This window comes from Sander vitreus, chromosome 20 (genome assembly GCF_031162955.1).
Source record: "Sander vitreus isolate 19-12246 chromosome 20, sanVit1, whole genome shotgun sequence".
Classification (NCBI taxonomy): Eukaryota; Metazoa; Chordata; class Actinopteri; order Perciformes; family Percidae; genus Sander; species Sander vitreus.
In genome coordinates, this window is record NC_135874.1 from 17,386,046 (window position 1) to 17,411,689 (window position 25,644).

The 25,644-nt window shown below is 39.5% G+C and overlaps 4 protein-coding genes across 7 annotated transcripts; 2 read left to right on the forward strand and 2 right to left on the reverse strand.

Annotated features, from left to right (window-relative positions):
* Positions 1–327: 327 nt before the first annotated feature.
* On the reverse strand, positions 328–17,106 carry acp7 (acid phosphatase 7, tartrate resistant (putative)). Of its 3 annotated transcripts, none has more exons than XM_078277226.1 (14): positions 17,034–17,106; positions 15,595–15,730; positions 14,027–14,227; positions 13,767–13,949; positions 12,579–12,604; positions 9,509–9,606; positions 5,313–5,375; positions 4,387–4,501; positions 3,706–3,819; positions 1,883–1,949; positions 1,397–1,464; positions 1,234–1,305; positions 730–867; positions 328–614 (listed from the first exon to the last, which is right to left on the reverse strand). In XM_078277226.1, the coding sequence occupies exons 2-14, from the start codon at positions 15,701–15,703 to the stop codon at positions 549–551; spliced, it is 1,320 nt and encodes a 439-aa protein (XP_078133352.1). In that variant the 5' UTR covers positions 15,704–15,730; positions 17,034–17,106; the 3' UTR covers positions 328–548. The 3 variants fall into 3 exon arrangements, with proteins under 3 accessions (XP_078133352.1, XP_078133354.1, XP_078133353.1); XM_078277228.1 differs by having other exon boundaries at positions 15,595–15,715; positions 17,034–17,105; XM_078277227.1 differs by lacking the exon at positions 17,034–17,106 and adding an exon at positions 15,897–15,985.
* Positions 16,392–19,711, forward strand: LOC144535016 (KATNB1-like protein 1). 2 transcript variants are annotated; one of them, XM_078277229.1, is made up of 10 exons: positions 16,392–16,676; positions 17,356–17,462; positions 17,574–17,611; positions 17,702–17,978; positions 18,099–18,214; positions 18,305–18,355; positions 18,434–18,523; positions 18,736–18,846; positions 19,072–19,165; positions 19,275–19,711. In XM_078277229.1, the coding sequence occupies exons 2-10, from the start codon at positions 17,361–17,363 to the stop codon at positions 19,305–19,307; spliced, it is 912 nt and encodes a 303-aa protein (XP_078133355.1). In that variant the 5' UTR covers positions 16,392–16,676; positions 17,356–17,360; the 3' UTR covers positions 19,308–19,711. The 2 variants fall into 2 exon arrangements, with proteins under 2 accessions (XP_078133355.1, XP_078133356.1); XM_078277230.1 differs by lacking the exons at positions 16,392–16,676; positions 17,574–17,611 and having other exon boundaries at positions 17,372–17,462; positions 17,644–17,978.
* Positions 19,712–20,084: 373 nt separating this feature from the next.
* LOC144535392 (fibrinogen-like protein 1-like protein) lies at positions 20,085–22,723 on the forward strand. The gene is made up of 2 exons (XM_078277830.1): positions 20,085–20,565; positions 21,437–22,723. Exons 1-2 carry the CDS (start codon positions 20,421–20,423, stop codon positions 22,129–22,131), a joined length of 840 nt encoding a protein of 279 aa, XP_078133956.1. The 5' UTR covers positions 20,085–20,420; the 3' UTR covers positions 22,132–22,723.
* An 869-nt stretch (positions 22,724–23,592) lies between these two features.
* chrm5a (cholinergic receptor, muscarinic 5a) lies at positions 23,593–25,176 on the reverse strand. Its single transcript, XM_078277670.1, has one exon. The coding sequence runs from the start codon at positions 25,174–25,176 to the stop codon at positions 23,593–23,595; it is 1,584 nt and encodes a 527-aa protein (XP_078133796.1).
* Positions 25,177–25,644: the final 468 nt, after the last annotated feature.

The following is a 25,644-nucleotide window of genomic DNA, read 5'->3' on the forward strand; positions in this document are numbered from 1 at the left end:
AACCGTCCATTTGTGTAGGCGTAGACTTCCATGTGTCTTTTTTCCTCAGGTCCTGACGGCCACACAGATGGACAATGAAATGAGGTTCCAATATCCTGATAGCATTAGCCAAGGGAGAATCTGTCATCTTCATAGACTGATAGAGGGGAGACTTGATCTGTGTAAGTGCATTTCCAGGTTTTTAAAATGAAAGATATGCTCTGAAGAGAATGAGGCCCGGTGTCTGCCAGACTCATGCTGTCTAGATTATTCATGCAGCGAGGAAGGGACCTACATCGACCTGCCGTTGACAAGTTAAACTACAGTAAAAAAGTTAGACTACAGTGATGGATTTAGAGGACGGACCAATTGAAAGATCCATTTTAATAAAACAAAATGTATTCAAATGTATGTTACATTATATACATTTAGGGTAGATGATAATCATAAAGTGGTATGAAATCGTTCATCATCAGTGCATGATTTGTGTGACGCGACTAGAAATGTGCTTGTTTTATGTTCAAAGTGCATTTCCTGAGCAGATGGTATAGTAGTAAGCTTGGCAGTCTTCAGAACCAGGCAGAGAAGCCATGCTTTTCCTTCACCACCCATATGCTGTCAATCACCTTCCCATACTGGAACACACAGGAAAGTCTTTGTTAACACTGGAGGCAATACTCTTTGACCTTTAAATATATCCTTTCACCTTTGCTGTGCTTGTGTGCATGTTGTTCCTCCATGTGTGCTCACCTGGTCATCGGAGACCTGTTCCAAGTAAAGGTGGGTGGCGTTGACCACTTGCATGCGGGTGTAGCCATAGTCTGTGCTGCGGAAAGCGCTCCACTCTTTGGGGTTTGGATTGAACCGGTCTGTCTTCTCTTTGCAGCCCTGCAGAGGAATCAACAGTGGTTAAACCGAATCTGTTAGTGATGAGATGTATGCCTTTCTCCACAAAGCCCTGTGTGACATTTACAACTGTGGCTGAGCCTTGGTGCGAATCTGGCTGCATTTCGATATGCCGATGACTAATCCCTCTATAGTTGGAACGAAGCATGCCCTGCACCGCTCACCACCACATCAGAAAACACTTAACCAGAGGAACAGCTGGTACTAAACTCATGTGGCAGAACAACTGCTACACAGACAGAACTGTGAATAATACATCACATTGTTTTTGTTGATACTGCTGTCAATGTATGCATTGATCTGTGTGGGCAAACATTACCAGTGATGCAGTGGCATGAAAGTACTTACAGCAGAGCCTGTGATGATGTGTACTGGAGCTTTTGGGTTCACATAAGGCTGCTCTTTGCTCCCATTATACACCTAAAGAGAAAAGCATAACAAGTCTCTTTCACTGATCCAAATGAAGACGATAGATGTAAATATGTGGTGAATTAAGAACACAGGGGCTGACCTTGTCACCGTAGACAGGCCAAAGCCTCTCAAATGTGTGCTCATGTGCCCACAACTCCACATCCACTCCTGTGAAAGATATTTAATTATAGTCAGCAAAAGAAAGAAAAAAAGACTGCCCAACAGCTCATTTAAACACATTCTGCTGCATATTCTAATGTTTCTCAGATCCCCTTTCCCCCCATTTCATTTTGAGATTTCTCAACAATCAACAAAAGCTTAAAATCAGAGCAACCAAAATGTTCAACGTTCCACCACAAGTTTAATAATTAAATGCAACAAACAAAAGTCTGAGAAATGTAATACAGGAAAAACATTTGCAAATGGGTTGTTGGGATGTTAGCCAGACCAAAGGCCTGCTTTTTTAATAAAGGATGTTTGGATTGCTCTGTTGAACTGTTGGAACATTAGTCTGTCTGAGAGTGCAAATTTGTGATCTTGAACACCCATTAGCAGCACACAGCTGGTTGTCAAATAGAGACCATACCATAGCGGTAAAATAGATCCTCGAGACCAGGAGCTGGCGGTTTGGTGTCATTCAATCCCAGTCGGACCTGAGATATAACAGAGAGGAATAATGTCAGAATAAACTGGCATTAGTGTCCGAAACACTACCTGCTACCTGAAACACTAGCTGGTAGAGCCCTATCATGCACGTGCAAGCCTCACTCCAAACAGTGCCAAGTGCTGAGGGAAGTAAGTCTAAGTGGAAACTATTTGGTACAAATAACAGTGATTCTATCTTGCACCCAGCGCAATTGACTTTGTACACCGACGCATATATCATTCCTATTTTGCAACCGACGCACAGCGGACTTTTCCCTCCACAGACTCACGTCGGTAAATTAGGGAATGAACTTGCGCTCCCGGGGGCTGTTCAGCAAAAAGAGGAGGCGTGTTCCGGCGCAAACGTTCCCTAGTGCTATTTTGCAGTTTCAGAAAACAATTCCGCCACAGACCAGGAAAAATCTAGTCTAAAGTCAGTGGCGCGTTATTCAGATGCTATTTTAAGGGCGCATGCTTGGCCGTAATGTAGAGTGTGCATACCATGCATACACTTTGCTTCTCTCATCTCACGGACCCATAAGTTCCCATTTTTGCAAACCATACATAAATACAAGGAAAAATATGACCTTGTTTTACACAAGTTGTGTTGACATGAATGAGGAAATATTAGAGGACTTGATGTTGATGTTGAACTGCATGTGCCGATGCCACTTAACCCAAATGCCCCAGCAGCAGCACGGGAGAGGAGAGACAGAAGAGCTGCATCGTCTATAGTGAGGTTATCTCGGTCAAATGTTAGACTACATTGCAAAAATATCACCATGCATTCATAACCTCGTGATTCAGTGAGAGTGAGCCCAAAACATCGGAAAGTATGTTTTTGTGACATTTCTTTATTTACATTTTGACAAAAAGAAAAATCAATAGCAAACATCGGTCTCCTCGGCTGTAAACCGCTCCTGGCGTGAACCCATGGATGTATTAAGAGCGTGCGCCTAGCAAATCCGCCATTATAATATCAATCAGCCATGGAACAAGCGCGCCTGCTTTTAAAGGTAATGTGAGATAACGCTCTGATTGGTTTCCTGCGCATTACACCCAAACCACACCTATGAGTAATGTAGCTACTTCAGACCAACCCATTTTAGATTTGCGTCGGGCGCAAGAGTCATTTATCCCGCCGGTATAATAGCAACAGCACCCGAGATCCGCCCACAAAGTTACTTGCGTTTGGCGTTTGATACTTGCGTTTCAGATCGTTAAAATAGGGCCCTCAATGTGCTTATGGGCTGCGATGTGGACTGGCCAGCCTGCAACACCTGTGACACGTCTGCTACCAGGGGTAATTAAAGGGCCGGGGCAATACAGCAGAAAACAAATACTACAAATACCTCTATAATAATAAAATAAAACCTTAAAACAAATAACCTAAGAGTACTTTGTAGGCAATTACCATAATGTTTTAAAGTAATAATATAATTTATTTTGCTTGGCAAAATCAAATAAAAATGATGTCAGGTACATAGTCGTATTACCAAACATTTGTAATTATGCTTTGCTAGTGAAATGCCTGCCTAAGTCATTACAACAGGAATTTTCACAGTTGAGATCAAGCAGGGGTGACCAGCTTTACACAGCTTCTTTTAACTCCCCGCTCTATGAAGAGTTTCTTATAAAACTACTAGTAAGAGTTTGAGCCTTGGTCATCTTTATAAGGCAGTGTGAAGAAATGAGTAGTTTAGGATACACCATACATTAGAAAAAGTTTATGAATTAATGGATAGGATTCTGTGGTTTACACACATTGGAGTCGAACTTGGTACAGTCATCCTGGTCGTCATCAGAGCAGTACATAGGCCTGTGTCCCATGGTGATGATCCATGGATGCACTGCTCGGTTCTCTGGCTTGTTGGCCTCCTAGGTTGGGAGAAGGAAGTGGTGAAGACACACATATGTAAATGGGTAACACTTTACAATAAGGTACACAAAAAAGTAGGTAGTTAATGATTAACGAATGAGGAACGAATGAGAACTGAATGAGGAATGAATGGTTAGTTAATGAGTAGTTACTGATTGACTGTGATTCAAGCACTAATGATTAGTTACTGTTAAACATACTGGTAGTTACTGTTAAATGAATGAGGAACGAATGGTTAGTTAATGAGTAGTTATGGATTGACTGATTCAATCAGTAACTACTCATTAACTAACCATTCATTCCTCATTCATTAATCATTAACTACCTACTTTTTTGTGTACCTTATTATAAAGTGTTACCTGTAAATGTGTTTCAGATTGAGATAGGAAGACAATTTTATTTTGGAACAGAATGAGGAATCAGTAGATGTATAATGGAGAAAGAAAGAATGGAACTATTACTACAATATAATGGAAAAAAAAGAGAGAGTTAGAGATCAAGTGTGGGAACAAAGCAGAGCACTTAGCTATCATCAACACATGTAACTGCCTGGTGCGGTCATTAACCTCCAGGTCTTTCTTCAGCCACTCATACTGCTTGAAGAGGAGCTCCTGGCCGAATTCGAGATAGAAATAAACCTCAGTGGAGAGTGAGATGATGTGCGCGGACCCCAGGTTCCAGCTGCGGACACACACCGTTATTATGATACACAGCCTTGACCCAGTAGAGGAAGCATGGTAAAAGTCAGCGGGTAAGTAAGAACAGGCCTGACTTTAAATGCCAGATAAGTGTGAAAAGTACTCCAAAATCCAGGCAACGTTTAGTCTCTGACATTTTGCTGCAGAATGCAGTGCCAGATCCACTTTAGTGAATAAAACTCCTTGCTGTAATATGAGTGCTTGCGTGTTCATCCTACAGGGTTAATGGAAAAGCATGTGTGCTGTAAATGTGTGCTGTATGTTATGAACTGAACAGTTTCCAGAAGCAGTCTTGGGATTTCAGATTGCCTCCCCTTGTTCCTAACCAGCTCTCAGCCAGCAGGCCTGTTTGCATCTAGACCAAGGGACTGATCAGTGGGCAGGTGGCCTGTGGTCTAGCAATGTATTATCTTACTGTTTGAGAGAAGGAGGTCTGTCATGGGCTATGAGTCACTTAGTTAGATGTATAGCTCCTTTGTTTAGTCCTCATGTCCCTGAGATAGGAGAGCGCTCCTCTGCTGCCAATTCCTCTGGGCTGCCTCTTACAGCTCATTAATGCTTACTGAAATACAGTAGGAGGTTTGGTAAATCTTAACATGATACTTCACAAGGCCCTTGTTGGAAAATAAAAGATTTCTCTCTCCGAGCTCTGTCTGTGCAGCTAGCCTCCACTTTTTACTGCTGACCAAAACCGCTTGTGGTAAAGTACGTCAAAGTCCACCTTAACTAAAACAACATTTGGCTAAGTCAGATATTGTGTTATTCCATAAGGCTGACATTTTCATCTCCCTTACCTGTACCACAGGCTCTCAGTCTGGCCTGGCATGCTGAAGCGGTTCCTGTAGTTGGAGAAGTTACTGTGAACAAACAAGAAAGTAAAAAACAAAATAGTAGTAGTAGTTAGTTAGACGGACTGATCATACAATTTACGTTCTTTGGATATATGTGGTATATAATCGGTTAAAGATGACCATCAAACTGTGGTAGGGACATCTGCGTCAAACTTAAAAAAAAAATATATATATATATATATAGTAGCTAGTTTTAGATATTCTAAGAAACCGTACACTTTGCTGTCGCCAGGATATCAGTGGCTGCCTCTCCAAATTAAAGGCTGTAGAAAAACATGGACATGGCTTCTGTGACCTCACTCTATAGGTTTCCGATGGGAGGTTTTGAAGCTTAGGATCATGGTCAGATAATCAAAATTTGAGCAACGTGGGGGAGCCTGGGTGGAGCCGAGATGGGACGAGCAAGTAGGAGCCACTATGGCTGAGCGCACTACACGCACTACACCTGTCAATCAACAAAACAGGCCTCTAAATATACCCCTTCTAAAACCATGACATCTTCTTTAAAGAACAGTGTAATTTTAGATCCAGCAGCCATTTGAGAAATCAGATCTTAAGGCACTTCCACAGTGGTTTAGCACTGAGATGTGGTGGTTCCCACTTGATCCAGATATATAAGGATGCTTGCAGTTATCTATCACTGCTGCCACAATCACCACCACTAATTTCTAGACTGTTTGCACTGCACCAGATGACAAAGACCTTTAGGACAAGAAATAATTAAAAAACAGCATCCAAGAGTGCACCATCAAGCACATTAAACCAGTACTCTGCAAATATTACAATGAGTGCACCATGCAAAAAGGAAAAACTCTTTCATGGAAAGCTCTCCCTGACGCCAACCCACCAGTCACTTTTTTTATGGTTTTTAATTTCAGCTTGAAAGCAGGAGCCAATCCCCTCAACGGGCCATTAACTAAGCGAGGTGATGGGAATGATTGTTTTCTTATCTTACATAAGGGAGGGGAAAAAGGCCATATTCTGGAGTGTAGCCTGGGCAGGGTGGGACAGTTCAGATCCCTGCACTGACTGGGTTAATGTAGGGTTGGGGGTAACTAGAGACTAGCAGGGTCAAAGGCTAGGAACAGGGGCACAAGAGGAGGATCACAGATACCTTTACTAATGTGAATAAGTCTACTTAACTAGTAAATAATGAATTAAATGGCCAAGGCCAGTGTGATAATACTGTAGAGGCCAGTTTGTGATCTGTGATATTTTAGCACAAAGGAAAATACAGTTTGCCTCAGCATCTCTCTATGTCCATCTTGAAAACTTTGTTTAGGTGTCTATCATACTATTATTACCCCATATCAACATGATCCTTACCAATAAGTATTTAAAAATTCAAATTCCACATTTAAGTCTTAGTTATTATGAAATGATTTAAAACAAGCATCATAGCATTTACAACAATGCATCAAATTACAGTATATTCTAATCCAACCACACAAGTAATTTAAGTTAAAATAGAGCTAAAGAGTGAGATCTGTTGCTGTGAAAATCAATTATGATCTCAAGCTGTCAGTCATGGCATTGAACCAGGAACAGTAAAATGGGTTCATACTCCCATCTTGTGGCTAGGAAGTGTACCCGCAACTATGTAGAGGGATATGGGAAGGCAGTTACACATAAACATCCATTTTTTTATTCAGTAAAATAATGCACATACTCTCTAGAAATCCAAACAGAGTGATATAACCACCACACCCTGAGGGAAAGGATTAGCCTGTAGAAATATAGTCAACTGCAGGCTTTAAAGTCTCTTGTTTTTGTAGCGGTGGAAAATCTGATACAAATACAATACATTTATATTTGTTTCATTAATCTGCCCTATGGGAGTCCAACGTAACATGTGAGTCATCCTCTGTAACCAAAAGCACGCTTGTTTCCATGTGTGTTTGCTTTTCCATTAAAACAAGATCAAGATAAAAATCTGGTGGCTGTCAAAGTCAATGTGAACAACCGGACTCTTAAACTGACCCAACAAGACGTTCCCTCCTCATCAAATCTTCCCTTTCATCATCTGATGAGCTTAATCCAGGCTGTTGGAGAAACTAAAGGAACAAGTTGTAGTCTAAAGGATGTATGTCACTAAACTCTCATCACATGACAGCAACGGTCATTTGCCTGTCCCACCGAGGGCCTGATGAACCATATTGTGCTTGGTGAACAAAGGCAGTCTTGATTGGGGCCTTAACATCTTCTGTGGATCCACTGTTCTCATCCTGCTGGAATGCTGACTGAAAACGTTTGTGGTCAGCCATGTTTCAATTGCCTTTTACCCATTAGGTTTTGAGGTTGGAAAGAGAGATGAACAGAGAAGTACAGCAAGAGCACATCAGACAGCGAGGAAGAAAAAGCAGGGGCCAGCTGCTGGGAATATTTGGATTCCTAACACCGCAGAGCAAAACACACATTTAGGTATAGGAGAGGGGCAGAGAGAAGCTGGATTTATGATTATGTAATGCAGTGAACTGTTTCGTGATATCAGGTTCTTATTCAGGATGCAGTGCCAAGAAAAAGAGACTACTGTTACTAGCTCCTTAATGAAGACCAGGCAGTAGTCGCATTACACATGGCAAGGCTAGGCAAAAACTGTCTTAGTATAGCAGGGGCAAGTAAATATTATGGTGCAAGATCTAAATGTTTCAAAATGCATAAACACACACAAGCTAATGTGCTTGGAATTTAGGGATACATTGACTGCTCGCCCTCAGGATGAAAGGCATTTTATGCTGCTGAAGGTCTTTATCTTCATGCATTTTACAAGTCTTGTATCGTCTTCAACAAAACAACATGGAACTGAACTAAAAAAATTCTCTCAGGACAGATTGTAGGCTACAATTCAAAGACAGTTGTACAATTTGGTTCTGTATTAGGCTGTTAATACAAACCACCCTGATTGATTATTTGCATTGTGGGGAGATAATAAGCTGAGGGGACAGACACGATACGAATATGTCAGAATATCAATGTACAACAAGGCTGCTACAATTTGTTTAGGTCTGCAACAAATTATTATTTTCATTGCCAATTTGTGAATAATTTTCTTAATTATAGCTCTATCTATAATATGTAATGAAATAGTGAAAATGGCCATCACATTTGCCCAGTTTCCAAGCTCGAATTGTGTGTCTTGTCTGGCCAACAGTCCAAAACTGAAAGCTATTCAATTTACTATAATGTAAGACAGAGAAAAGCATCACTTACTGAGATTTGAGAATTGTGTATATATATATATATATATATATATATATATATATATATATATATATATATATATATATATATATATATATATATATATATAATTTTCTTATAATTGTCTGATCAATAAATTACCTAATTGTTTTAGTTCTAAATTTGTTTTTGAACACAAGTTGCTGCATGGTTCTAGCCTCACTGTCCTGTCTCTCAGTTCAGAAACGTTCCCAGACATTAAATGTGAACAACGCAAAGATAAGTCAAAAATGCAGCCAGAGTTCCCACCACCACGGGCCGTCTCCGGGAACTGAAAAACAGATAGTGAGCTGATGATTCCCGGTCACATAAATGTTTGTTTTGGAGAGCGTCGCCTTGTTTAGATGTTGGTGGTTCCTGACACTGCTCCAGCCTTTAGAGACCAAAATAGTTCCCATCTGTTCAAATGGTACAGTGAAGAGTTTTCAGTAGACCAAAGTGTGTTCTTTATAGTGGAAAAACTGCAGCTCACCAGCGAGGTTGTTTATAGGGGGTTTGCAATCCATCCCCCCCCCCCCCCCAATGCACACACACACACACACACACACACACACACACACACACACACACTTAACATTTACAGCAGCCAGTTCTGAATGCAATTTGTCATGAGGTGTTTGGCAAGTCTCTCTGACCAATATGGATATGGTACTGCTATTTTTGCCCAAAACCCATTAATCAGAATTTTGCCCCGAAGCAGAATGTGAATAAAATGTAAACAAAAAGGAAAACATTAGCTGGTTGAAAACAGAAGAGGCACGAGACAGTGAGGCAGCTTCCGTGTTGACTGCCACTGACTAAGAATTTCTCTTGACGCGGTCAATGTCAAAAAACGCTTCACCAAATGTGAGTTAATTTATGAATACGCCCTAAAAGAAAAATAAATAAATTCCACTTACTATGTAGATTCGTGGTTGCCTGGACAGGTCATGTAGGGCACGTAGGCTGCTATGGACTGGATCTGCCTCATGAACTCATCTCCAACCCTGGCATTGTCCTGGAACAGTGACATTCAGCCGTTAAAACATGATGCCAAAGATTTCCCCTTCAGACAACAATGTTTCATTTTTAACACTTTATCGTTAACACTTTATAATAACCATCATTAGTAGATGGTAAATTGATAGTTAATTAATCTTAGTTTATTGTAATTTAACTGTTAACAAACAATGAAATTATAATTAATCATGTTTACTAATTATTAGTAGTGCTGTTAATTAACGGATTTTTGTTACACACATTATATACCTCATATACTATATTAGGGATCTGGTAATGATTAAAACATGTTTGTAAACCTTTAAGAAACTATTTTAAAACATCTATAAACATTACATAGATAGATGGAGCAGATCTTCCTAACACTTTGTTAAGGGTTACTAGTTGCTTTGTAAACAGTCTATAAACAGTGTCTGGATGGTTATTATAAAGTTGCAACAGATGACTATAATATCTTGTTAAATAGTTAATAAATACTTTGTAAACCGTCTATAAACATTATCTGGATGGCTATTGTAAAGTTGCGACTGATGTTTTTCATAGTTAGATATTGGTTAGTAAATGCTTGGTGAAGCAATGATACATTGTTTGCCCTTCATTAAATTATATTTAAAAAAAGTATCTATATACATACATATATATGTACATATAGACACACCGCATTCCAAATTATTATGCAAATGATATATATGATATATACACTGATTTTCCTAAATAGTCAATGCAAATGACAGTCAGTATAATTTTCAAGTCACCAACCGTTAGGGTATAAGTCGAATTTCATTGAACAACCACATTGTGGCCCCCATCCTCCCCTGACCTCAACCCCTATTGACAACTAACCCTAACAGTTGGTGACTTAAAAGTTACACTGACTGTCATTTGCATTGACTATTTAGGAAAATCAGTGTAGCTATTAGGCTAACTGAAATAAAACCATGCCAATCTCTAGGTATGGTGAAGGGTATGTGATGATGTGGGGGGGCTATTTTAATTCCAAAGACCAAGGGAACTTTATCAGGATGCATAGTATCCTGGATCCATGAAATAACTGGCCTTTAAAAATAAAAATCTGCCTTCCTCTATGGGAATTTAACATAGGGGTATGTATAATTAAGGCCCCTGTATTTTAAGGAAGAACATTTATTTATTTACAATACAGTATTCATTCACAAAAAAACTGGTGTCCTTAAAAGGTCGGATTTTTCCTCATTTTTTTAATTAAGGCATTAGCTGGTGTGGCGCTGCCAGTAGTCTCTTGATTTTCACAAAAAGACGTTACATTTAGCATATATCGCCACAGGTAACAAGCTAACCATTGCAAAGTGTTGTGCTAATGCTGGGAACATGCAAATTGTATCTTTATAGTTGTATCCATATGATGTGACAGACCTTGGTTAATATTTCACCAGGTCAGAGGGCTAGAGGGATGTGTTAAGTAGACCCCATGAAGTTCTCCTACAACTGATTTTGATACTGTACTGTTTGGATGGTAGCTACAGGACATGCTTTGAATTCATAAGATTTAACAATAAGTATTGTTAAATCTTATGATGGCCAGAGACTTGACTTGGACTCGTGGCAAAAGACTTGACTTGAACTTTCAAAAAATGACTTGTGAACATCTCTGCTAATAACTATGAAAAACATCAGTCGCAACTTTACAATAGCCATCCAGATAATATTTATAGACGGTTTACAAAGTACTTATTAACTATTTAACAAGATATTATAGTCATCTGTTGCAACTTTATAATAACCATCCAGACACTGTTTATAGACTGTTTACAAAGCAACTAGTAACCCTTAACAAAGTGTTAGGAAGATCTGCTCCATCTATCTATGTAATGTTTGTAGATGTTTTAAAAATGGTTTCTTAAAGGTTTACAAACATTGTTTTAATCATTACCAGATCCATAATATAGTATATGAGGGATATAATGTGTGTAACAAAAATCTGTTAATTAACAGCACTACTAATAATTAGTAAACATTATTAATTATAATTTCATTGTTTGTTAACAGTAAAATGACTGTTTGCTAACAGTTAACTAAAGATTAATTAACTATCAATTTACCATCTATTAATGATGGTTATTATAAAGTGTTACCCATTTTTCTTCATTCATTGATATTCAGCCAAATTAGTTTTAAGAACTAAGTCCATTTTTCAGACAGCTTCAGAACCCAAACAAACCTCGTTGAAACCAGAGGCATTTTCTTTTTAGATATGCTCATACTGGCAACGCAGCTTTTCAAAACACATTGCGGTTCATGGCTGTACTGATGGCTTTTACCTGCCACAAACATCAATGACCTTTCAGACAAAATTCCCTTTCTCTGCTTTTCTATTTATAATATCAGTGAAGCCACAGGATGTACGTGCACATTCCAGCTGAAGAAAACAGCTTGGATGAATTATGGTTATACATTTTTTGCAGTAGTCTGCTGATTGCATTTAGAATTTCTCCATATTTCAAAATAAAGGCATGAATAATACAGGAACTTATTTCAGGAAAAATGATATAAGCTTTCAAAACAAGGTTATGCTAAATATCACAGATGACAGTTGTGAGGTTTTTAGATGAGCAAATATGTTATTGAGACTTAAGATTCAGGTTTTGAATGGCGCTTATTGTATTCAAGAAATACTTGGGCGACATGACCATGACTCTCATCTTTCACCGCAGGCTTAAAGTATTTCACAGTGATGCTAATCATAAGCTGTGTGTCTCAACCACAGCTGAGAGCCTTCATATGCACTGATAATAAATAGTGGTGAGTCTTGGGACTAGGGGCAGTGGAGAAAGGTAAAGTGGCTTATCTCATCTGTCATTGTGGAATAAGTGTAATATCAGAGTGGCTTTAAGAATATACGCTATTGATGAAAGATATTAGCTGTCAGTGTCCTTAACTGGGCACAAGTGTAATCAGAGTTCATGATATTGAAAAGACAGAAGAGTAATATACCTCATGCATATCGTAGGCAAAGTCCCCTGTAAAACAAAAACATCTACAGATTAGAATTGATCTTTAGGTGTTTTTAAGAATGTTACGCTCTCCCAGTACAATATATGTATATCTTTAGTGCACTGTGCCAAAATTAGTTTCTCCCCAAAAAAGTTTTGTTTACTTATTTATTATAGAGATAATCAACTTAAAGGAATATGCTTAATCGCTTTCTTGCAGAAAGTCCGATTCCACTCTTATGTCTGCATGTTAAATATGATGCTACAGCAGGCCTTTTGATTAGCTTAGCATAAAGACTGGAAACAGCGGGACCCAGCTAGCTTGGCTCTGTATGAAGGTAAATTAATCTTCCTACCAACACTGCTAAAGCTCACAAATTAATGTTATATCTTGTTTGTTTAATCTGTACAAAAACTTGTACTAAAAAAGTTACATGCTGGAACTTATCATTTAGTGTGCTTTAGAGATGCGAGTAGGCTGCTTTTTGTCTTCATGCTAAATTAAGCCAATTGGCTGTTAGCTCTAGCTTCATATTTAACGTACAGTCTTGAGCGTAGTAGTATCAATATTCTGATCTAACATTTCCCAAAATGTCAAACTATACCTTTAATAAATGACTAGTGGACCACGGTTAGCCTCAAATAAATAAACAATATTTGATCTTGCTTTATCAATCAAAGAATAATATTCTTTGTAAACTTGTCACAATTTCATGTGAAAAGCCAACAAAAGACAAAGAAAAATGATACTGTTCTTCAATTATCTTTTATTATCCTGGTGGGAAATCGAGACAAGGGACAAAAGCTAGTGAGCCAGAGATTCAGTCAGATTGTTGGACAAACACATTTTGGCACAACACAGACCCATTATCTGTTTAGACTCTACTCCCCACAAGTGATGGAGCAAGCAAATGCCCAGAATCCAACCCGTATGTTTAAAAGCAAAGCATACAAATGACAAATAGGTATTATTATGCTGATGACAATAATTACCACTATATTACAGGAATATTTCTGTTGGAATGGGTCAACTAGCTTACTGGATATGATTTATGTTAATATAATCTGTTGCAAGCTGTGCCAGGTATCTGTGGATAACTAATGCCTGAGACAACAGCTGATAAAACATACTGCCTCTTCATGGCTTTCACAGTGCAAATTGTAATATTTGAATCAGTGCGGAGCTTACCTACGTGCAGGATGACATCATACATGCCAAGCTGTGTCTCCTTTTGCAGTCGGGCCAGAGACTGAGGGTTCTCATTGCCCATGTCACCATACACTGCAAACCTGGGACTGAAGCTAGTGCTGTCATTCAGAGCAGTGAAGGAGAACATGTCGCTCCAGCCCTCATCACTCCCACAGTGGTAGACTGAAATTACACAGGAGAAGAAAAACTCTTTAACATGAGTTATGAGTGAAAGTCAGTAATATTAAAGCTCCACCCACCGTAAGTTGCAGTAGGTTTGAGGTCTGTAAGAGTGACTCTGTGGATGTACATCTTCCTCATCTCCTCTCCTGAGTCCACAAACAGAGCAGCATCACCTTTGGCGCTCATGTCAAAGAGCCGACCCCCCAGAAGGTCGTACTCCACCTTGCTCTCTGTCTTATTGAAGGTGGTCCAGGTCACCACCATAGAACCTGGCACTCCTGTGAAGAAAAGCCCAATTATTGGAATCGTGATGTAGGTTGATATGACAGAACAACTGGATTCACTTACTGGTGCATTTATTAAAGCCAAGATATGCTTATAAAAAGGCTGACTTTGCACAAGAGTGGTGCTTTTGATCTTGCCGCTGGTGAGATATAACCATCAGAAAACTGAGATAAGCGTGTGTGTGTGTGTGTGTGTGTGTGTGTGTAAACCATGTTGTAAATACTGTGAAAGTTTCAAAATGCTCAAATCTATAGAGAAATTAAAACAGCCCATATTCAGGAACTGTGCCTTTAAACGAGCCATTAGGACTTCCGTACAGTTGTGATGTCACATCTATATATAGATAGAAAGTGCTGCTACAGTCATTCCCCGGCTGCAATGACAGTGTAGAGACTCCGAGAGCGCAGATGCGGAAGACCCAAAAACGCTGACCAATCGGAGCAGACTTTGCTTTTTCAGGGGAGGGCTTTAAAGAGACAGGCACTTGAAATAGAGGGTTTTAGACAGAGGGTGAATACAGGGGTATTCAGGCAGACAGAGTATGACAAAAATATGTTTTTGAGCATTAAAGCACGTAAACGTATTTTAGTAGAAACCCAAAATACAAGTGTGAATCTGAAAATGAGTATAATATAGTACCTTTAAATTAGGTGTTTTTTTTTTTTTTTTTTAAATATCAAGATCACTGAAAGTAGATATGTTCCGATACCAGTATCTGTATCGGCTCCGATACTGCCTAAAATGCTGGTATCGGTATCGGGAAGTACTGGAGTTAATGCACTGATCCGATACCACGTAATAAAGCCCTAAAGAAAATCTACATTAAAGTAGTTTATTTATGTTCTTTTTCTTTTATAACTGACTGTCAAACTGGAGAATAAAAGAAAGTTATGTGGCGTTCATTGTTTGTGTTTGTTCATGTTTCACAAAGAGTTTAACCTGAGCCAGACCGACAACAAAGATAGAAATCATATCACATCCATACAGGGATAGTAGTATACAGTTGTTAAAACATAATAAAATATATGACACACTGGTATCGGATCAGTACTCGGTATCGGCCGATACGCAAGTTCAGGTATCAGAATCGGTATCGGAAAGCAAAAAATGGTATCGGACCATCTCTAACTGAAAGTGAATCTGAACTTCAGTGAACTTGTTGCAGAACTGCAAAACAGTAACAAAACGTTACGGCCCAGATGTACCAGCGCTTTCAGTCATTTTATTATTGAGTGATTTGTACAAAACATCTGTAAATCTGCAATCCATATGACCTGAATACTGGTTTGTATTACTAAGCGGAAAATTGTATCCCTAAATGAAAACACATGAGGCTGATGGAAACACTTCAAATGCTTACCTGTATAAGAAAGGTGCACTTGCTCTGGCTGGGTCCAAATGGGAGGAACACCAAGCACCAACAGGGGTGCGAGGCTTAACAAGGCACAGGCAGCATGAACAGGCACCATTTTAACACTGGGCTGCAGGGACACAACCTGGTTAAAGTAGCAACACACGCCCAGAAAATAAAACAATCTTGTCACTGTAATCACATGATGTTAAAAGCTTTCACGACAAACATCACATGACTGAGTCTATTGATATAAAACCAAGTGAACTAATGGGTCTGTTTTGACATGATACAGCCTCAATATATCCTACCTGACCTCAGTGCTAGTTTACACGGCACTCAGTGGCAGCAACACACTCTCTCTCTCTCACACACACACACACACACACACACACACACACACACACACACACACACACACACACACACACACACACCGTGTTTAGGGTATCTGATGAGGACCTCTGTCTGCATCAGTCAACCCAAATGATGAAAATGCAGAACCAAAACAGCAGAGTCAGCAAGAACAGCACGAAAAGAGATGATGTGTCAATAAAAACAGCTGATGTTGTTTTTCATTGTGCAATCAGGGAACTCAAAGTGAGCTCAAGTACAGCAGAGATTAGCCACAAGCCAAGGCTTGCCTTGGATCAATAAAATGCTAAGGCAAACAGCTGATGTGCCTCACTGATTGGAGTAAAGGCACAGTCATGGTCATGGCTCATGAAGACAAAAGCAAGATGCATTTGAGCCAAAACACTAAACATGCTGATGTCATTTATTAGTTATGGTAAATGCCTCTCCAGTTGAATGTGTCTTTCATTGAGATCAGCTGACTGGGATGACTTAAGACCACAAATCTAGACCACAGCTTTAATGAAATGTTTGGTTTTTGAAATGTGCACCCTTGATATCTCAATAGTCGCTAGAGGGTGCACACTGCACAGACTGAATTATGAATAGGATGCTTTATTCTCTGATAACTGGGCGGTATTAGCAGTTGATATCGGATGTTAGCTGGTTGACAATCGCCTAACAGAATCAAAGGGAAAGATTGATTTTATTATCCCTGCTTAGGAATGGAAAACAAGGTGAGTTACACAATTTAGGATACGTTATTTATTGTGTTGTAACGAAATTATATACTGTGAAGGTTATCGACTATTTGTGGACCACTGGTTGTAACGTTAAACCGTGCTAAACTGTTTTTTTTTTTTTGTCTATTTGCCTATTTAGCTAGTGTTTGCTGTTAGCTGGCGAATTCTTACTGTTATTAATTGTAGCATTACGGTAGCGTTAAGTTACGTTTAACGTTACGCACAATACAAAGCCTTTTTTATGTTGCCTACTAACAACACGTAGGCAACAGTTTAAAGATACTGAATAAGGCTCTCCAAAAGCTCAACCTGACCCGAATACATGTTAAATTAGTAACTGAAAACACTCACAACACAACTTAGCTGTTTAGCCCGGGATCAGTTCCTGACCACGTCATTGCGCAGAAGATCAAAAAATGCCCGCATGGATTGTGGGAAATTGTGTTTTGCCTTTAGAGCCTGTAAGACTTGAAGATGAAAACTTTATTCCTTTTTTAAACAAATAAAAGACATAACAAAATGCAATATGAATGCTGTGAATAATAGATTTAGAGACATAACCCATATTTGTGATTATCTTATTGTGTTGACCTGACCACAGTATCTGGCTGTGTGCGCTTGTATGTATTAAACTATATGTAATTTAGATTAAAAGGGGCTTTTCTTTCTCTAGGTCTAATGGACTCCAACAGTGAAGACGGAGAGTACCAAAATCATGAATATGCCTTACAACAAGATGCAGCCCAGTACAGAGTGACCTATGGGAGAAACACAAAAGAGGTGAGCTGGGTGACACATTATAATACACAAATGTATCTCTGTGTACTGGACCTCTTTTGCTTCTTATAATTGTGTTATTTATCACCATGCAAAATGTGTTGTTACATGCAGTTGGATTACGATAAAAATGAGGAGTTCAACAGACTGAGGTAGGTCATTGCATATTTTGGTTACATTACAGGAAGTGCACGATGGGATTTGGTTTACAACAGAATGTTTGAACATTTTACACTGCAAAGGTATCCAGTGAGTCGCTCTGGCAAAAACCTGGGCAGAGTGAAGCGGGTAGTGTCATGTAAGAGGAAGACCCATCATCTGACAGTGACTCGGAGGAAGCAGCTCGGGACTGGGAAGACTTATGATGCTGCAAACAAGGAGAATGAGATGAACTGCATGCAGGATATGCAACAGGAGATATTTGACATGGACCCTTGGGAGTTCCCACTAAATGCCACTAATAACCACAAGACTGGTAATACTGGTTCTGAACAAGCCGACGACTGTACGCTCACTGAGGTCAGAAATACTATCACAGCTCAGATATATTGCTTTCTTGTGGTTTTTATGATTTTTGTTATGAATTACTGTGTTACTAATATGCAGATAAAACAATCTGAACCTAACAATGTTTTTCAGCTCACAAGGGATCATAGTACAATGACTGATGTACTCTTTGGAAGACATCTGAGACTGAAAGTATCTTTAACATTGTGGCAGAGAAATGTTGGAGAGCTGTTGACGTACTTTCTGAGGTACGTAGTGTGTAGTTGGTTTAAAAAATGTGACGCACAGAGTGTTCTCTAGAATTTCACAAATATTTTAATTTTATTGTCTTTGTGCAGAATCCAAGATATTGGTGTGTTTGTTGATTTTCTCCCACTGATAAGCAAAAGGTGAGTGACTTGAAATTGGTCTGAGCTACACTGCCTACAAGTGGAGTAAATGTTGCTTTAACCTAATTGTCTCTGCAGCATTGAGGAGGATCCCCACAGGGTCACCATTGGCTGTTGTGTTGACCTCTTTCCTTTAGTTAAGAAAGTCCTCACCAATCCATATGAAGAGTGAGTATTCCTGCTGCAATGAAGTTTTTTGTTTTTGCAGTGCAATTGAATTATTACAGAATTAAAGGCATTATGTTAATAGGGGAACAGATACTGTCTGTTTCCCTATTAACATAATGCCTTTAATTCTGTAATAATTCAATTGCACTGCAGTATGTAGAAGGACAATTACAAAAATACTAATACATTGAGATTGTCTTCTATTCTCACAGGTATATTATAGTTGGTTTAAAGTGGATAAGTTCAGTTTTGAAAAACTGGTGGGAGGACCTAAGAACAAGTGGCTGTAGTGGCTCAACTACATGTAAACTTCCAAAGGATAGGTAAGTGTTGTTTTATGAGCAGACAGAAATACTGTATATATTCGAACAAAGTTGTATTGTCAAAGCTGAAAAAAACATTGGGACAAAGTAAACAAAATAACATATAAATCCATACAGGTCACTTAATACTAGCCAGAATCTTTGCCACTATTTTCAATATTTTGCCCAATGTGTTATCAGAATACACAGCCATTGTGGTAAAGTATTCATTTATCGTCATTCTAGAAATTTCCAGGCGTTTAATCAGCAGTTATTGGAGTTATGGTATCAGAACCCTTCACTGAAATCTGTTTCAGGAACTGCTGGAGACATGGCTAAGGTCAGTGCTGCATATATATATGAATAAATCATTACCGCTGTCATCATTGGCTTTGAATTTTATAATACAAAAAAAGTCATCGTCTCACATCATCATCTTTTTCCCCTAGGTCATTGACTCCTTCCTGTCTGAACTTACCTGACGGCATCAAAGAAACAGATAACAGATCTTTCTCTGGTAGCAGTCGACTCCTTAGATTGGAGCGACTGTTGTTTCCACAAAGAAGTGCCTTTTAGCGTGTAGCTGTCCCTAGGGGATATTTTGATGTATTTATGGGCTGGCAGATAAAGTTGAAATACTGAAAATGTGCAATATAAATGTAATCATGTGGCAAATTTGACTTGATGGTCTTTTCATTGAAGAAGTAGGATGTTGTAATCATGGAACATCAACAAGGAGTTTTATCATTGTGCAGTTTCAGTTAGGTCACAGAAACGTGGAGGCCTTAATGAATGTAAGAATGTTGTTTCATTGATATGTTGTGTATGCCTATTCTCTTTGATTGCACCATTGATGATGAATAAAGTTAGTATATTCGGTTTTAAAGTTTCTGGTTTGAAATTTATATCAAGATCAAGATCAAGATTAACTTTATTGTCCCACATCGTGGACAAGACAGCACCTACATGTTCCCACTTTATTAATGGAAAGACAAAACACACACTTCTCTGGAACTGTACGTGTTACTTTAACTTAACACTGTTCTTTACCTCAAGTTAAAGTACAGTTAGAAAAATAAACTCCCAGATCACCAGCAACACATTTCAGTTGAACCCCTACAATCCAATCTCATCTGGACTTCAGCCTCATTTCATCTTGAAGTGATTTTAGAGATATGGGTTTACATAGCTCATATCTCTCCATTTACATGTGGCATTATCTCACTTGACACAGATAAGTGGAGGGTTGGTGTCTGTTATTGTGATGTGAACCTGAGGCTGAAGTCCACCTGTGACTGGGCAGGAGAAGCTGTGTGAAAGGACCTGCAATTCAGTGAACTGTCAACAGTCGACGGCCCTGTTTGTATTCTGGTGCTTTTCATTCAGTAAGTGTTAACTAATACAGTAGAAGCCTGGGAGAAGATTTGGGTACAGAGAACTACATATCTCATACAGGGGTCTTCACTGAAGGTAAGACATTCTTCAGTACAGTTTTGCTGTGTGTTCTTCATTAAGGTCACTGAATTCAATAAGAAGCTTACAGTACTGTATCATTAACTAAACACTGTTGGTCTGACGACAAAAGAAAGTGAAGGATGAAGTGTGTGAGATGCTGGCTGCCAGCTGTAGCCCTGCTGCTGCTATTTGTAGCTGGAGTGGACATGGTGCATCTCCAAGCTGAGAACCTGAATCTCCTTCCTCCAGATGAACACAACTTGGTCTTGAACCATGGAATGAGAGGTATTTATTTGTGTAGACTTTCACTTTGACTTTTGTTTTTGCTGTTTGATGTCAATAATAATGTACTCTGTTTTCAGTTGTTGGGGATTTGAAATGCCCATAACTTGTGCAGAATCTTCAAAACTGTCTCTGATGATAGTGCTACATTGTGTACTTTGTGTTAAACAGTCAACACTGATTGCTTTTAAATGTTGAATTACCTATATCTTCAGATTATCAATGTGCATCCTCCTGTGGGTGTGGGTCAAATTCCAGCCTGCAGACCCAAATTGCTTAGTGACTCATTAATGATGAGTGTTTTGTCCCGTGAGGTGATTTGTGTATCTTCGTAAGATAGTTTGTCAGACAAACAGCTGTAATAGTTTCGCAATTGATCAAAGTTTAACATGTTTACCTGCTGGGAGATATTGAGAAACAGTGTTGGTGTGCTGTTGCCATCAATGTAATGACTAATTCCTGGCATTGCTGTTTAACACAGTGTAGCTGTTGACACTACGACTGGGAGCGCTAAAGTTAGATATTTTGAGATTGTACACAGAGTGGTTGCAAATGAATAGTTAGACATTTTATAAAATACCACTCTGTTGTCAATCAATCCCTTTGCAAGAAACCAAATAAGCGTATTTCCCAAGATGTCAACTATTAATAAGAAAAAAATAGTTTCAATGGAAAATATCTGTAAATATGTTTATACGTCTCCATAATGAGACATATAATACATGTCAGAAGATTTTTTTTAATAAAAGCCCTCATTGTACTCCTGTTCCCCATTCAATGTGATTGTCAACACCACTGAAGCATCACATCGATAGAAATCTATTCTAAGGACATGACTGATGTGTTATGACTGATATGTTAATTTGCTCAACAGTGCTGCCCAGAGACTGCCATGAAATGCTGATGACCTCTTCAGGCCAGGCCAGAGACGGGGTGTACCTGATCCAACCAGGTGACTACCCCATCGTGGCCTACTGTGCCATGCAGGAGGGAGGCTGGACCGTGGTGCAGCATATCACCATCAATAGCAGCGTGAATTTTGATCATACCTGGGCTGAGTACAAGCATGGCTTTGGGGCTGTAACTGGTGATCACTGGCTCGGGAACGAATACCTTCATCAGCTCACACAAGGCCCTGGGCGCTATAAACTGGGAGTAAAACTAGTGGACCGAGATGCCATCACCAAGACAGGGGAGTATGATCCATTCCTGGTGGAGGATGAATTGTCGGCATACAGGCTGAGGCTGGGGTTGTTCCAGGGCACTGCTGTAGACGCTCTGACCCTGGACACAGAGAACTACCTCCATGACAACCAGAGATTCACCACTAAAGACAGAGACAATGATAACTACTTCCAAAATTGTGCAAAGCTGGAGTTTCAAGGGGTGCCGGGAGGAGGTTGGTGGTACGACGCCTGTGCTGGTGCCAACCTCAATCGCAGGAATGTCATCTACTGGCAGAAGGACTGCAACAAGGAGCGACTGTGCAAGTATGCATGGATGATGGTGAAACCTTCAGACACAGTTAAACTGATTCAAAGTGGAGACTGCAAAAAAGATGAGCTATAAGGATATAGGCTTTGTGATACTGTGTGACAATGGGTTTGGCAACTATTGAGGAGCAAGAGGGTTTTTTTTAGGTTTTCTTTGCAAGAAACACTACAGAACGCTACATCACTCATTTATTCCTAAGGGCCATTAAACTGGACATTCAATTCACCACATTTTATTACAAAATGCACGGACATGATCACAAAATACTGAAAAGAACAAAAAAATAAATCACAAACTTGGAACACAGTATAAAAATGCAGTACGGTTTTAGTTCTAGCTTTGTTTCCATCGATCACTATGTCAATACATGAAGCAAAGCATCTCATCATTCCCCAAATTGCAAGTGCAGATTTCTGGTTTATCACAATTACGAACAAGTGTTTCATGACATTATAGCTTATGATACATGTAAAATATCTGTTTTTTGCATTTTACATCTCCCATCCAATGCTAACACAGAGGAACATTTTACAAACAGCATTTTATTTGCCACAGTACATTACAAGTTTGCCAGAAATACAATGACGATATGACATATTGATTTCGCTACAGTAATTCAGAGAAAACAAGTACTGTATTTCAATGCTCAAAGAAAAAAGAAAATATCCTGAGGATGAAGACTAATAAACAGATTATAATAAACAATGTGTACCCTTATATCCTCCACACTGTTCCTATTGTAAACACTGACATTGTTTAGCAAGTTTGTCATTTAGTTCGAAGGGTTTGTAGGGTAGACCAGTAGGGTTCTGTTTGGGGTTATTTATTAATTTGTGTTTTTTAATTTGTGGAATCATTACTAGTTATTGTCTGCTGAGATTTCACAGAACAGAAAATGCAGAATGTGTAATGTGAAAACAACAAATTTATATTCACTTATCTGACAAATTACATTGGCACGTGTGAAAAGGCTTTGATTATCATCAAGTTACAATCTTGACTTAGGAAGTAAATTCAGGACGACACTTATTAGCCCTTTAAAATAAAATAGCAATTTCAAATGTGCATTATCAATACAAACACAATACCTACAGAATAAAACTGCATGTCATGACATTTTGTGTGTAAGAGCATCAACTTGGGGGAGGATACTGGCAATTTCTAATGCTTTTACAGAAATATACAGTGTAAATTATTAGAATAGAACAAGTTTCTTATGCTCCGGATATCAAACTGTGCATCCTATTGAGTACAAATACAGTGCAATATACCATAATCTGTGTCTATTTACAGTGTCACTGATTATGTTGGGACAATTTTATAAAGTCTTCCATTTCCAAAGTTTGAGCAATAATTAATATACACTATAGCAGACCTACTGATTAAGGAGCAACATTATACATTTTACCACCTCCTTGATATAGTGTTTTTTACTTTTGATATTGTGTTGAATTCAAGTTCGTAAAGCCAAGATTATCAATACAAACATATAATTTACAGCCATCATCATACACCATCTTAAAAATAAATAAAAATTCATGTAAGTTTAGAGCTGACCGCAGGGTTTTGTCCATACCAGTATAGTTTCTCCTCAATCCTTTTCTTCTTCCACTGGCAAAGTAAGAGCATACGGAAGGTCTTTTGGAAAGTCTTGTTACAAAGGGCATAGCACATGGGATTGACGGTGCTATTAACATAGCACAGCCAGTAGCCCAGATGCCAGAGTGAGAGGGGAATGCAGTCTGAGCAGAAGGTGGAAATAAGCACCATGATGTTATAAGGCGTCCATGTTAGGATGAAGGCCAGCAAGATGGCACTGAGAGTCTGAGCTGCCTTCCTCTCCTTGATCAGCACCATCCTCTTCCTCTTGGTGATCTGGTTCTTCAGCGTGGTGTCTATGGGCTTCGACGTGGAGGAGGTGGACGGGATGCTCATGGACTCAGCCGAGGAGAACGTTGACGACGCCATTTTGGTGTCTCCGTTTTTGCTGTGGTGCTCCACGTGAGTGTCTTTGGTCACAGGCTTGAACTTGTAGGATACACACTTGCTGCTCTTCTGAGAGTTGCTTTTAGGTGGTGTCTGGAAGAAGCTATTCTCTTCATAGCTGCTGCTGAGCTGCTCGCTCTCACTGCCCACTCCGCTCTTGATGGTCTCACAAGCCTGGTTCCTAAAAGAGGGCTGGAAGCCCCCTGGAGACACAGGCCTGTCCTCATCCTCGGATGAAGCATAACTGTTGAAGGTGGTCAGTTGACCAGCTTTGGACCACTCGTCATTGGTGGTGGCTGCTGATTTGGCCACATTGCTTCTGCTGGAGGAGGACCAAGAGGCTTGATTCCTGTCATGCGAAGCCGACCTTAATTTACAGCTGAAACAGGATCTGATAATGGTCTTCTGAGGCTGGGGGACCCCAGCGTCTGTGGGATAATTAATCCCCTGCAGCTCCGCCAGATCTTTGGTCCTCTTCTCTGTCTCCTTGTAGATTCGACAGTATAGGATTGTCATGACTGATACAGGAATATAAAAGGCAGCAATCGCTGTCCCAAAGGTTATCACAGGCTCAGAGAAAAACTGGATCTGGCATTGCCTCTCAGGAACAGTCCTTTTTCCTACAAAGTATTGCCAGCAGAGAATAGGTGGGGCCCACAGAATAAGTGACACCAACCAGGCCAAACCTATCATGATCCCAGCTCGTTTTGGAGTCCGCTTGGCCCTGTAGGTCAGAGGTCTGGTGATGGAAAAATATCTGTCAAAACTGATCACCAACAGATTCATCACTGATGCATTACTGGCTACATAGTCAACTGCCAACCACAGGTCACAGGCGAGGTTCCCTAAGGCCCAGTAGCCCATCAGTATATACGAGGTATACAGATTCATTGAGAAAACACCTATGATGAGGTCAGCGGCTGCCAAACTCAGCAGGTAGTAATTATTCACTGTCTTTAGCTGGCTGTTGACCTTAAAGGAGAGCATCACCAGAACATTCCCCACAATGGTGATGAGGCTGACTATGGCCGACACAGTCGCAATGGTGATCACCTCCCAGAGACTGTGAGGGACCAGATGGATATCCATTGAGCTGGTATTTACAGTAGAGTTCAGTACATTCTCTCCTTCCATGATCCTTTGTGTTTATTAGCATCCAATCATGGCAAGAGTGTTTGGATTTGTCATTTTCAGGAAGCTCTTCTGGTAAGAAAGGAAAGAAAATGTTATTTCTTTCATGCCTACAAAAAGATGTTCCATTCATAGCCACTAGATGGCATTAATTCAGCAGGTTGAGCATCACATATTAACACTTGACTTGACACTCAGAAGGAAAATATACAGGCTTAAAATGTTTTGCTCTTTAAAACTAAATGTCATTTTTCATACATCCTTAACAGAAGATAGCATTCACTTTAGTAAGTCATATATACATGTGGCATTGAAGGCATTGTTTTCCCCACTTTTGTCATTTGCATCTACTGGAAAAATTATAGTAAGCTATTGTACTTCACCCAGCTCACGCAATTAGATCAAGCTCATGTGAATATACCCATATGGAGTGTTTTAGGGGAACATCTGTGGCACATTTAAAAAAATCCA